At 39.7% G+C, this 13,252-nt stretch overlaps 1 protein-coding gene across 2 annotated transcripts in view; it reads left to right on the top strand.

Annotated features, from left to right (window-relative positions):
- Positions 1-13,252, top strand: part of CAP2 (cyclase associated actin cytoskeleton regulatory protein 2) — a 68,276-nt gene that overhangs the window by 301 nt on the left and 54,723 nt on the right. Inside the window, exons 1-2 of one of the 2 annotated variants that reach the window (XM_061449507.1) lie at positions 49-381; positions 11,116-11,240. In XM_061449507.1, coding sequence (XP_061305491.1) covers positions 11,117-11,240 — 124 coding nt within the window. In that variant the 5' untranslated portion in view covers positions 49-381; position 11,116. Of the gene's footprint in view, positions 1-48; positions 382-11,115; positions 11,241-13,252 lie in introns of those variants that run through there. The other variant, XM_061449506.1, reaches the window with a different exon arrangement.

Below are 13,252 nucleotides of genomic sequence, written 5' to 3'. Positions count from 1 at the left end.
CTGGCCCCGGCAGGCTGGGGCGGGCCCGACGCGGCGCAGTAGGGGTAGGAGGTGCGCTGGAGCTGGTGGTGGGGCGGCGGGGCCCGGCCGCAGCGATAGCGGACACCTTGGGGAGGGGGTGGTGGTGAGGTGACGCCTGCGGGCTCGGGCCGGGGCTGCAGGGCGGCGGCGCGGCTGGTCGAGCGCCAGTGCTCTGGGTGCTATGTGGGTCAGAGCCCCGCGGGCGCGGGCGTGCTGAGGGCCCGAGTCCCGCTCCTCCCTTCCGCTCCCCTCCTGTCACCTGGAGAGCCTCAGCCCCAGCCCCTCCGGGTGATACGTGCCAAGAGCCGCGGGGAGGAATTAATCGGAGGTGGGAGAAACCCGAGCAAAATAACACAGCAGGTGAGGGATCCTTTCTAGGACTGAACCCGGACCTCTGCCACGGAGCCGTCCCCGGTTCCCGGAGGGTGCTTTGGACTGTGCCCCAGCCCCCGGCCTGCTTCCCGCAGCCCAGCTTTGCGACAGGTTATTAAGAATGCCCCCCGTTTGTTTATGCAGACCTGGCGGTGTCAAGCGATGCCAACCTTGAACTCTCTTTATCAGCGTGAGGTTGAGGGAGAATTCTGAGGGAGGCAGCTGCAGGGTTGGTGGGCAGCTGGGTTCAGAGTCCTTGGTTCCTCCCGCCCTCGGAGCCGGAGGTGTGCGTGTATGTGTGTTTGTGGTGGAGGTGACTGAGGAGCCTACGGGTTTAGCCCAGAGTGAAGAGTTAAACAGCATCCTTGGGCGGGAGACCTGAGGACAGAATATATACCTTTTTATACAAATATATAAGGGATTCTACAAACACAAGGCGACATTCAGTGGGGCAAGAAGAAGGCAGACATGAAGAACTGTGAAGCTGAGATGCTGCATTTTGCAATAACTTGACATCTGAAAGGGGTATTCCCCCAGAGATACAGCCAGCACAAAGCTGAGGAGAACTTGTGACCCCACCTAAAAATGTGAACTCTCTCCTTTGCACGGGGCATTGCTATAGATCTGTATCTTAGCATTACAGCATCAACTGGGAGGATTTTTATCAAGTAAAATCCAGATTTTGTAATGCATAGGGGCAGTCTTAAAGACAAAGACCAACTGGGGGAAGCAAGCATTCTTCATATGCATTACCTAAATGTGGTTATTTTCCAATGATGGAAAATGTTCTTTTTTTTTTTTTTTTTTTTTTTTTTTCCAGAAGAACACCAGTGGAGGCTAGTCCATTAGGAAAGAGTGGGAAGGAGTCTGCTTAGCAGGAGGGCTGGCTGGGATCAATACTGCAAATTATATTAATTTATTTCTAAGCCAGGCAAAAGCGGCAGTGGTTCCTGGACTACCTTGTTTCATTGTTCTGGGAGACTGGAATCACAAAACCAGTCCTACTTCAGAAATACAACTTTACAAACTATTTAGAATAGCAAAGTGGTCAAAGCTGGCCTCTTAAGACATTACTACGAGTTGGATATCCTAATTTTATGGAAATTTTATCCTAACATTTCTTTTTAATTACTTATTATGCAAATGATAAACTTTTTTCCTGATGCTTTACATTTTCAACACAAGGATTTCATAACACCTATTTTGAGCATGTTTGCACTTTCTGTAGCAAAGCCAGGTACATACAACAGTATGGCCCATTTAAGGCTTGGGCATAACCAAAATGCCGGTCTTCAGAATATTCTTACGATTCATTTGCATCGTCCCTTCAAATGAATGCTGCGCAGATGTGGAAGGTGGACAGGCACAGCTCCAAATTTAATTAATAAAATATGTTTTCTTAATTAAATAAAAATGAAGAGGATGTGCATTATTTACTGTTATGGCAGAACTAATCTATATGTTTTCATTATTCTTGGTCAGCTATGGCACTCACTTTAGCAGAGAAGAGTGCTTCTTGATATACCACAAGGAGCAAGGATACAAAGTTTACATGTATTAGACCCCTTTATAGATTTTCTAATCCCACTGCATAATTTTTATTAACTGTGTAAAGTATATTTGGAACCCTAAGTTAGGGGAAAAAAAAAAAAGGAATGAAAATTCCCCCAGGACTGAAATTCGTAGGAATCTGAATTAGTAGGTACTGGAAAAGAATCAGAGTGCAGCAAGGAAGACTGGAAACTAGCATTGTATTCAGCTGCCAGCTTTGACATTGACTTGCAACGTTACCTGCAGCAAATCACATAATCTTTCCATGTTTCAGTCTGGCTTGTCAGCGACAATAACGTTGCCAGTGGTTTGCAGTCGAGAGAGAAAAATGGTGAACTGCCAAATATGTTAAATATTCTTTGTGGTTTTGCATGAGTTTTGACATCATGTGCAACAGGAACAAACTTAATAGCTGCAGTTGCTGCCCCATAGAACATCTGACTACATGAAAGAGAGCATTCTGTGCTTATCATGCTTACTGGGGCAAAACCAAAGCATCACCTACAAAAAATCAGATATAAATGATCACAGTTATTTAGACAACTGTTTTGTTATGAATTGGTTAAAAGATTTTGCTTGATGAAGCACCCCTAATATATATAAATAATTTTAATTCCTTTCTCTAAATTTTAAGTGAGTATTTTACAATAGTGGGAGCAGTTGGGAACTTGTCATTTTGCTGAGGTACAGAATCAGCTCCAGTTGCTTGAGTATTTCTGAATAATGAGTAATTTTGGCAGATGTGGTTTACTGACCCTTCAAATAAGAAATGCTTTGAACTATAAGCTATTCTTCAGAATGTCACCGCTAGAACTGTACCAGAATCAACACTTTTATTAAGCAGTGCACACTGAAATGACAAAAGTACACATAAGCACAGCTGCATAAATGACAGAGATTATGCCAATTCAGCTAGTTCAGCAAGAATATGGGTTTTGGTGCTTGATCTTGAACCTCTGTGATCTTTGTCACCATTTTAGCAAGACTTTATGGCATAGACATGGCCTTAGTGCATACACATACTAGCTACTCTTCATTTCACCTGCGTATGTAACATATTCTATGTCAAATTTCAGGGACTACTTGTTACTAAAAAAGGCCCCATTAAGACTATTTTCCTGGGTATATGCTAATGGGAAGTGTGATTTTTCAGAGAACATCAAGCTAAAGAAATGGCTTGCAAAATTCAAAATACCAGTAGTAGTATGCTAGTAGTAGTATGGTGGGAATCAAGGCTTGATGCTTTTGTAGCATATATTTAAAAAAAGGTAAATGATCAAGTACATAATGGAATAGTGTCATATTTTTCCAAGAAGACATGCTGAGATCTTATGCATTAATGTTATGTTTTGTATTTGTTTAAATACTCAACTGCTTTTTGGAAGGAATGCAAAGAATGATTTACATTTCTGTGTGTAATTTGGCATTGTTTTGAGAGAAGAAACAGCAGAGTAATTCACCTAACCGCTCTGGGTCCTCTAAAGCAACCATCATAGCAAAGGCGAACTTTACAAGCATCTAGGATGGGTCGAGTTTGAGCTTTCTGGGTTTCACGATACCTCACAATGAAACAGAGGAGGGATAAAGAGCTGAATGTCTCAGATCTTGTAAATGAGCAAGGTTGCATGGGTTATCATTAAAACTCAGGACTTTGAAGTAGTAACCAGGTTATAGCAGGAAATAGGTCTTCTTTAGTAGCAAGTGGCCCATTTCATCCTGAATCAGAAGCAAAGGCACATCTCATTGCAATGCTAGCAGTGTTGCCGTATTGCGGAATCAGTGGGTTGAATTTTAAAATGGGTGATGGCCAAAGGCCTTGAGTTTTTGTGATTGCAAAAGATTGTGATTGCAAATGAGCTGCAGAGAAAAGGGAGTAATAAAGTGGCTGCTGCCATACTGGAGGAGAGGCCACAGGCTGATCAGGGAAGCCAGGAAGAGCAGGAAGAGCCTGACACCATCAGACACTGAGTGCATCTAGCTAACTTGTCTGAGAAACAGAGCACAGCTATTCAGGCTTTGTTGTCATTTGGATATGCATGAGAAGGAGGGTGTGGAAGTGTGAAAGGCCATGCAAACAAAACCGTTACTAACCTTGGTACTGAATAGTCTCATCTTTCCTGCAGAAGTCATTTCATAGTTCGTGTTTTTAGAGCTTCCAGCACTCTCTGCTTAGTTTTAACTTCTCCCTTTGCTTTGCTTTTCTCCTTTCACATCCCGGAAGTACTGAAACCCCACAAGGGTTTGTACTTTGTGGAGTTTACTCTTTTTCAAAGAGTGCAAATTCAGTTTGCTTGGAACTGTAGCATAAAGAATCTTACTGTTCAGTTACTATGAACTGAACTGAAGCACTAATAAAATCAATGCCTGCATGCAGTATTTTGTTGGTTCAGCAAGGCAGTGTCCTTACATACAGTAATTGGACTTGTGACAGGTAATTAAATGGCTTGTAAGGCCTTTAGAATGCTTGATTACATGAAGAATACCACACTAATACATAGTAAACGAGGTGGCTAAGAACATTATGTTTCTGTTGATTGGAGAGAACATTGGAGGGAGGGAGAGAAGAGAATAAAACCTAGACAAAAGCCTATGAGCAATGGTGACATAAAAAGGAAGCATAAGAAGAATAAGAGAATGTACTTAGAAACTGGGTTGCTTTGGTTATTTTAAGTCAATCATCCTTATACAGACTGTCAAGTCTTGACTGCTTCAGTACATCATTAAATGATGAACTTGTTCTTTGTGATCACAAAATTGATAAGACAGTTAAAATTACTCAGCAAGGGATAGGAGCTCTTCACAGAACTTCCACATAATTAGAAACTGAACTGATATTCCAGAAGATACTAAGCACATACATGAACATATTACATATTCTAAATAATTCTTATTAAATTATGAGAGGTCTTACCACAGTCCGTGCTATTATTACATTCACTTGTAGACACACAGCTTGATGTATGCAGTTGCTCACCCATAATTATGGGACCAAACTGGGATGTGATAAGAAATCTGAAATGTGTCGGCAGTCTTAAGGGTACTTGTCAAAATAGAGACTATTTTACAAATGTAATGTTTACAAATGTGATGTTTACAAATGTAATGTTTTTTAAACAGTGGGGTAGAAAAATGCCTCCGTTCCTTTCCTGCACGTTTTTGTAGACAGCAACTTGACTACTGGGAGAGGGAGAGAAGCAGAGTGCAAACAGAAAAGTATGTTTTGTGGTACTAACAACATAAAGCCAGACAAAGGAAAAAACTTAGGTTAAATGGAGGAGGTTCAACATGAACCTGCTTTTCCCTCTTCTACACAAAAATATTTTTGCTTACAAAAAATAACCCTTTAAAAACACAGAGGGTATGTCAAAGAGTGAAGTCCACAGACAAGGTAATTTAGGTAGCACATTCTTATACACAGCAGTAGAGAACTCAGCATATCAGTAGTTGTAGGATGCACATTGAGCCACAGACAGAAATATTTTATAAGGAGTATACTAGAGCCAGGAAGACTTCAATCTATCAGTCAAAATGGTGCACCCATCCACAAAAAGTAGAAGTCACACTGACATTTTTGTCTTTTTGCTATTCCAGGTATAACATGTGCATTTGGACAAAATAAGGGGAAAAAAAAAGTCAAAGTTTTAATACTGTTAGATATACAAGACTATCTTTTACTAGGATAAAAAATGTATTTTTTTAATATGTACTTAAAACAGCATTGCTTCCAAAGGATCTTGTAGCAGATTTGGGGGGACAAAAGAACAAAAAGGTCACCAGAGGCTCTGCTTTGAACCCTGGATCATTCTCCTCTCACAGAGCTTTACTGAGAGGTCTTGTGTTTTAATCCGATTTGACAACAGCTTGACAAGCCTTTGTTTACATTCCTCCCACACAGCTAATGGGAAACAAACCATAAACCATACAAGGTAATGTTTCTGCCTGTCTACCAACACATGCTTTCTTCTAACCAATACTCCTTTGCTTTGCATTCTCCACTCAAAATCTTTTATGGTAATAATCCGGATAACTTCAGGGGCCCTTTGTTACCACTCAGCCAGTACCTGACTGCTTCTGTGCTCTGCCTGGGAAGAAGAACTCCAAATGGGAGTTCCTCTGAGAATGAGGCTCCAAACCAGTGGGTTTTCACTGTCTGGATCAGAATGGTATGCAGCAGGAATTTGGGTCTGATGCCAAAGGTGGCAAAAAGACTGCCCACTCAACACAGGTTGGAGTTGATACATACGTTTGAATGATGGTATGAGAAAGCCAGTCATTTCAGGCTCAAGCTGGCTGTGTCTTTTTCAGAAATTTAAGTGCCATAAGATGCTTTTGTAATTTGAGGGGATGTTTAAGAATGCATATAAATTTCCCCTTGATAAATGCTGCTATATATTGTACAGAAGAACTCTTAGAGGACACGGTACTTTGGATTTATAAAGCATTCATGACTAGCTCTCTGATAGTACCAGCTGGCAATCAAGGTTTTTGTATATTTTTGTATCTCAGTACCAATTTATTAAAAGACTAGGAGAGAAAGCGCATATGCAAGCTGCCATACTTTGAATCAGACTATGATCTTCCAGGTGGTGTAGGAATGTTAGATAGAATTAAAATGCCACAGTGCTGCTTGTATTCTGTTTTAGGCATCTGCCCTTTTTTTGGCATGGAAATGAAAAGCAAAATCTGGCCTGTAGAATGTCAGGATGATGAGCGTGAGTGAGATGTGGCTTAGTTTTTCAGATGCTAGGTGAATGTGGAAGGACTGGTACTCAGGGAATAAAAAAAAAAACCCTAACAAGTTGCTGCTTTTTCTTCTAAACTGAAAGTGTGCTAGGAAGTAAAACAAACTTTATACTATCTCTTGCTGATGTTTGTCAGAATAATACCACACTTTACAGGGTGGCAGCATTCCTGTGTTCAAAACTGCCATATTTACATGCCTAGTAAGTTATCATGTGTTTACTTTTTCCCCTTATGCTACTGCGCGGCTTCTCCCTGTGGGCTTGTTACAGCTTGTTTCTTCTTGAGATGGAGCAATATGGTCCTCTGTTGTAAGGCACATTCAGTGATAACAGGAATAATACCCGTGTTTTGGCTTCTAGTTTGATTGCTGTTTGGGATGAGTATGTCAGGGAATTTTAGTCTGTAGATAATGTTTTTTTTTTCCCCTTGATAATAGATAAAAGATGCTTTGAGAGAGCTGGAGAGAAAAGCAGTGATCTCCCAAGGTCTGTCTATAAAAAGAGATCTTCTTTTGGTCTTCAGCATGCCTTGTTCTACCTGATTTTGGCTTCACAGCTTTTGGGAAAGAAACAACAGATGGTAGAATTACCACATACCTTTAACACTCCCCAAAAAGATATCACCAACAGTAAGCAGAGCAGATCTGTGGATCCTCCCTCTTATTTTTTGTTCACAAGAGACTGCTAACAATGTCAGCTTTTAAATGATTGTCAGTAGATGTGGGTTAACACCTTTCCTGGCTCTCAGTTGGCTTCATTGTCAATGAAGGACAGCATACTTCCCCACCAAGAAAGCAGCCGAATACAGGATTATATGGGAGTTGAAGCACTATTGTTTTTAACTCCTTATAGGTGGTGAGCATCAGCTCTAGGAAAGATACATGATTAACCCAAATAATCCACTTTGAGATCAAAGCTTTAATTAAAACCCCAGTAGAAATGAGGTAGAGAATCTATCTTGATGTAAAAATGTGTTCTATGGGAGCAGAAGCATCCCATAGATGTATTTACATCCCCTTTACTTTTCATTGACACAGGTTTTATTTGGCTCTGTAAGTAGCCCAGTTTTATTATTTATTTATATTATGAGCTCTGATACTATATCACACAGGCAGGATCTTCTCACAGTCAAGCTGTACCATTTGTGTTCTGACTCCTTTTAAGCGGTGGCTTTGTGGTGTCAGTGTGACCACGCAGAGTGCAGTGTGGAATTATAAGTAATCAGAGGCACAGCTGAATACAGGCCAAGAAAATACTGAAAGTTGTCATAATATGAGCCAAATATATGAATCCCTAAATATAGGCAAAGTTGTCAATGTTTAGATTAAGAATGGATGAAGAGAGTTGTTAGTGGAGTCCTCAGAACAGTAGCATTAATTCCAGTCTTATTTGTATGATAGGCAATTGATGGTAAAGCAAAGTGTAAATGTAAGGTTATTACATGTACAAGTGATTTGCTCTTGTAGTGTTATATACAGTAATGGCAAAAGTATACTTGCACTTTATTCATATATGACAGGGATACCTATGTGTGTACTTACGTACATGCATATATAAAAGTATAGATGCAAATACCATTTAGTTGTGAATATATAAGTACACAAATAAAAAGGTATGTTCAGTGTAAACATAATGTTTGAGGGGTTTTTAAGTACAAAATTCCTTATAAAAACAATACACTCCTGGCAGCCCTAATTTTATGGTAAAAATGATTCCTACTTCTGTCTAAAAAGATTATAACAATATATTATTTTGTGACTGCCTTGCTGGTGATCCCTGCTTTTGGAAGAATAACATTGTAGTTCTCCAGTTAATGGAAACAGAATACAGCTGTGAAGAATACAGTGAGCAAAACACTATGGTGCAACTGGCACGAGTTGTGTAAAAAGTCCATAGGGTTATTGAGTTGGCTTATTCCTTTGAGCTATTGACACTGTAATCCATATTCTTGTCATTTTGCAGAGGGTAGTTTGTTGGGTAGAATTACATGTCTTCATTTGTGAGATTCCTCAGACCCTTCAAGCGTGTGCAGTCAAACAGTGGGTTTTTAATCAAACAGTTGGGTCCTTCCACAGGCAAAATCAGGCTGAAGAATCAAAAAGGAACAGGTCTTCCAAAGAAATTTGTATATGCCATCAAGGAAAATTTTGAGGCAGGTGAAAAAAAAGTCTATCAGACTGTATCTTCACATAAAGACAGGAACAGGAACTATGCTGGAAATACACATGTATATACTGATGAAATGAGTTGACTGTTAGTATGCTGTGTTAGACTAGCCTGACTTTAGACTGGTTTAAAACATAAGTCTTAAACCAGATACCATTTTAGGTTTTTATGTAGCAGGGTAAAATGTTGAAAAGAATGTGTCCATAATAGTTCTGAGGATTAGCAGTGCATTGTTTTAAGAAAAAGGTTTAGTATTCTCACAAAACTTTAAACATTTCAGAAGTTCTCCTGAAACCCTCATCTCGTTCCTGCCAAGATGTTTGTACTTACAAAGTTACTTACAAGTTCAGGGCTTTTTCTGAAGAAAAAAAGAAAAGAAAAAAAGAAAAATCATTGATTTTTCAAGCCGAATAGTGTTGAGAGCCCCTCTCAATTTTGAGTGTTTATATGCCCACTGTCTGATGTCATCCTCTTTTGTGGGTTTGTTTTTTGTTTAATGTAAATAGGAAAACCCCATAAATTCCAGATAAAGGCTTTCTCATGAGAATGGTTCTCCAAAGGGTTTCTCACTAAAATCTTCTGCTTCACTTTTAGGTCAAACACAAACCTCATTATATTTATAGGGTGAAGTCTGAAGGTCCCACCTTGTTTGACAGGCAGCATGACTCAGCGCAAGAGCTCTGCATGTGTTTCCACGGTCCTAGTAGCTAATCTTTTCTCACATGTACATATCAAAAATAAAATTACTATTATTATTTTTATGCATAAGATTTATTAATACTAATCTGTAAATAAACCCCTTTCTTTTCACATTACTTTACTTTTTAATTATAATACTTAGGAAGTAGATAATCTTAAGGTCCTTTCCAACCCTAACTATTCTATGATTGATTCTATGATTCTCCCCTGAACATGGGGACACTGAGGCGCAATGTTTGTTTTGGTTGCCAGTATTGCTCGGTTTGTTGGAATCTACTATTATGCTTTGGTATCTCTGCGATACTAGCACTTTTAGCAGGATAGTTTATGAATTTACACATGTATTCCAGGTACGCTTAGCTTTTCTAGTCTACAAGCCATACTGCAATCAATACCTTGTGGGCAGGGACTCCACTACTTGCTTGCCTCTGCTGGGGATGCAAGTTGCTCCATTGCCCCCACACCCCAGTGCTGGGCAGGGGATGTAGTCTGGTGTGGGAACTGAGCTGGAGATGTTCACAAGGATCATGTTAACCAAGAGCCATAAATCATCCCCCCCGCGCCCCTTCTTACTGTATGTCACTTAGCAGAATAAAACACTCACAACCTTAAGTAAGGAACATGTATGTTAAACTTATCAGGGATTTAAACATAGCTTTGTCTTTGCTTATATAACCACTTCTCAGTCTGAGGTGTATATAGATAGCACTGTGTTCCCTGAGGCATTGGCCAGTATTCAAAAATGTCAATGCCTACACTTCCTCACATATAAGAGAGCAGATAATCACATTGTGGGCAAAGAAAGTAATGTGTGAGTTGCTAAAAGTTTAACCTAATTTCTGTTTAATTTTAAATCAAAAGCACTGTAGCAGTACTGTACTGATTATTTTTTTTCTTTCCAAAAGGTCATTATTGCATGATTTAAAAACCTTGGGAAACACTGATTCATGTCAGGTACTTTCCTTAGAAAAAAATGAAGTGATGGGAAATCATATCAGAATAAACAGAAAACCACCTTGGCTTCTTGTGGGATTCTTACTACAAAGCATAAAAGACTGAGGCAAATTTCAGAAAGTATCTTTTAAGAAATCAGGAAGAATACATTGAAAGTCTGGCTTTCAGTCAAGAATTAACGGAGTCTATATTTTTCCCCCTGTAAATGGCTGATGCAAATCACTACAGACATAAGTTTTTACCAGTTACGTTTATAAATATTTCAGTCATCTCAATATCTGATCGGGAGCATACACAGACAATTTATTTGTCATAAGTTGTCCACATATAGACTGTCAAAGCTATGCTAGCAGTGTTTTGAATCTGCAGTTTACAATGAAAAACAAGGGTTGAGTGCTGATCATATGCCCTTTTGACAAAGCAAGTTAGCATATGTCAGCTGCTTTACTGCAGCTGCTTATATGCCAGAAAGACAGTATTTCAAGGACACAAGTTTTATCATAAAAGCTGATAAAGCCCCAAGGTGAACAGAACTGTAGCGTGAGGTAAAGCATTGGCTTTACTCGGAGGCACCTAACACTGTTTTTATCCTTAATGATGTTTTTTTCAGAATGGCAGAGACTCATGGTTTGATGGAGAGACTGGAGAAAGCAGTGACTCGACTTGAATCATTATTTTCAGACTCACATGGATCTGGTGGAATGGAGTGTGATGCCATTAATGGAGTCAATGGAAGTAAGTCTGGGTTTTTTTGAAGTACCATCCCTCTGTTATCAAAAAATCGCAAGTAGCACATATGTTTGTCTTCTAAGAAGAAGTGTAATCCCACCCCTTACAAATTTGGTGTCAAAAGAAAGTATTATTTTAAAAATGAATTTAGAAAACTAATGTGACAAGCTTAGGTGTATGCATAATTCCAAATTAATATAGCATAGAAAACTCAAGATTTGACTAGTCTCTAAAATATACTGTCCATATTTCAAGCTTTATCACTCTTTCCATTTTGGCATTTATATTGTTGTAGATAATTTACCAGATGAAAATGTCTGCTTGAGCCAAATTAGCAGAATAAATGAGATATCCCCAACATTTACAGCATAAGTATTCCCAAAAAAGTCACCTATATAAACATTGAGTTTGTTTGCCAGCTCCCTGAATTTCTCACTGTGGACCCACTTCACTGAATTGTTTAATATCCGTAATCAAATCTGAGTTTGTTCATTAAGCATTTACTCATTAATGGCTGCCACAAATCCATGGCCTTATATTGTTATCTCTTGAGCTTTTCCTTTCTCAAGTGGATCTCCACATTGGAGAATACACCAAACAAGTCTATCTTCATTTATTTACATCACATACCAAATCATTTTTTTTTCACTCCTTCATTTGTCGTTCCTGAAATTTACAGGGTAAATAACCTTAGAAACATGGCAGTTACAATGTTGATTCCATAGAGTGCCCTCTCTTTTCTCCAGAGCTTGTTCACCCAGAACTCCAGCATATATCCCTTTATTAGATTCATGTCCTTTGCTTTCTGTATTCCTTGGCCCTTCCTGCATTCTCCAGAGAACAGCACATCCCAGCATGGGCTCAGTTGCTGTACAGAAGCTGCAGAACAAGCAGAAAATGCAGGCAGCTCACATACTGACACAGAAGCAAGTCAGTAATGTCAGCAGCTTTATTGTCCTTGTATGCCAGCCCTTACCCAACAACACATGTGAGGAACCTTCCCCAAAGTCATGTTTACCATATGCCTATACACTAGCAGCTGCTGTAGAGCAGCTGGCTGAAAGCAGCATGTGTCTGTGGCAGGAAGGGAGCATCTTCCAGTGGGCTTCCATAGCACATGATTTAACTTCAGTAATAAAATGCTTACAGTCCAGAGAAGACCTAGACAGATAGCAAACCATAGCAAAGTCATGAGGAGACATGATCCATGTACAAACTGACAATTAAATCAATCGCCACTAGGAAATATACATTTTGTAAAAATGCAGGCTTCAGTCCTATAATGAATCCATTTAGGTGCGTTTCTCTTAATCCAGAGCCCAGTACTGCAGAGCCAGGGTTGCTTTTAGAACAGGAGATGAACTCTTCATGTGAGGTACTTCAATGAAAATTGCTATATCCTTGGCCTAACCTACAAGCTCAGTCAGGTGAAAAGATCCACCCCACAGGGAATCAGAGCCTTAAAACCCCAGCAGCTCCTTAGAAGAAACCACCTGACAAACCTTGCTGGAGTGAGATTTTAAAACACACCCACTGAGAGACAGCAGTAAGAAGCTGAGATGAGCAGCACCATGATGCACTTGCCATCCTGCACCGTATCTCCAGGCAGAGCTGTCTCACACAGGGACTCTGGAATTAGATTTGCTGATGCAGTCAGGAAAGACTGTATTGTTTCTTTGGTTTGGGCCACTGATACACATATAGTGCCACAAATATCAGTCTGTATGCCTGTGTTACTGTGCCTCTGAAGAGGTTCACGTAACATCCACAGCAACTGCAGAGTTGACAGTCTTACAGAACAGGTCTCTTCTTCTCCTTTAAAATTGACACTCAGCCAGAGTGTGACCTCTTTTAAGTCTTTAGTGGAAATGGAGATACATTGCTTTCTTCTACCACAAGCCCCTCTCCTAAAAGATCATCCCATAATTAGAATTATTATTGAATTAACATAGAATTAATTATTGGGAGAACTGTACCTTTACTGTTTTCCTAAATGGTATTGCAAAGGCAGGATTGCA

Source organism: Pezoporus flaviventris, unplaced genomic scaffold (genome assembly GCF_033815535.1).
Source record: "Pezoporus flaviventris isolate CSIRO_AGI_PZ_B2104156 unplaced genomic scaffold, CSIRO_AGI_Pfla_v1 ptg000007l, whole genome shotgun sequence".
Taxonomy (NCBI): domain Eukaryota; kingdom Metazoa; phylum Chordata; class Aves; order Psittaciformes; family Psittacidae; genus Pezoporus; species Pezoporus flaviventris.
Note: the sequence above shows the minus strand (reverse complement) of the source record. Positions and strands in the feature narration are given on the sequence as shown.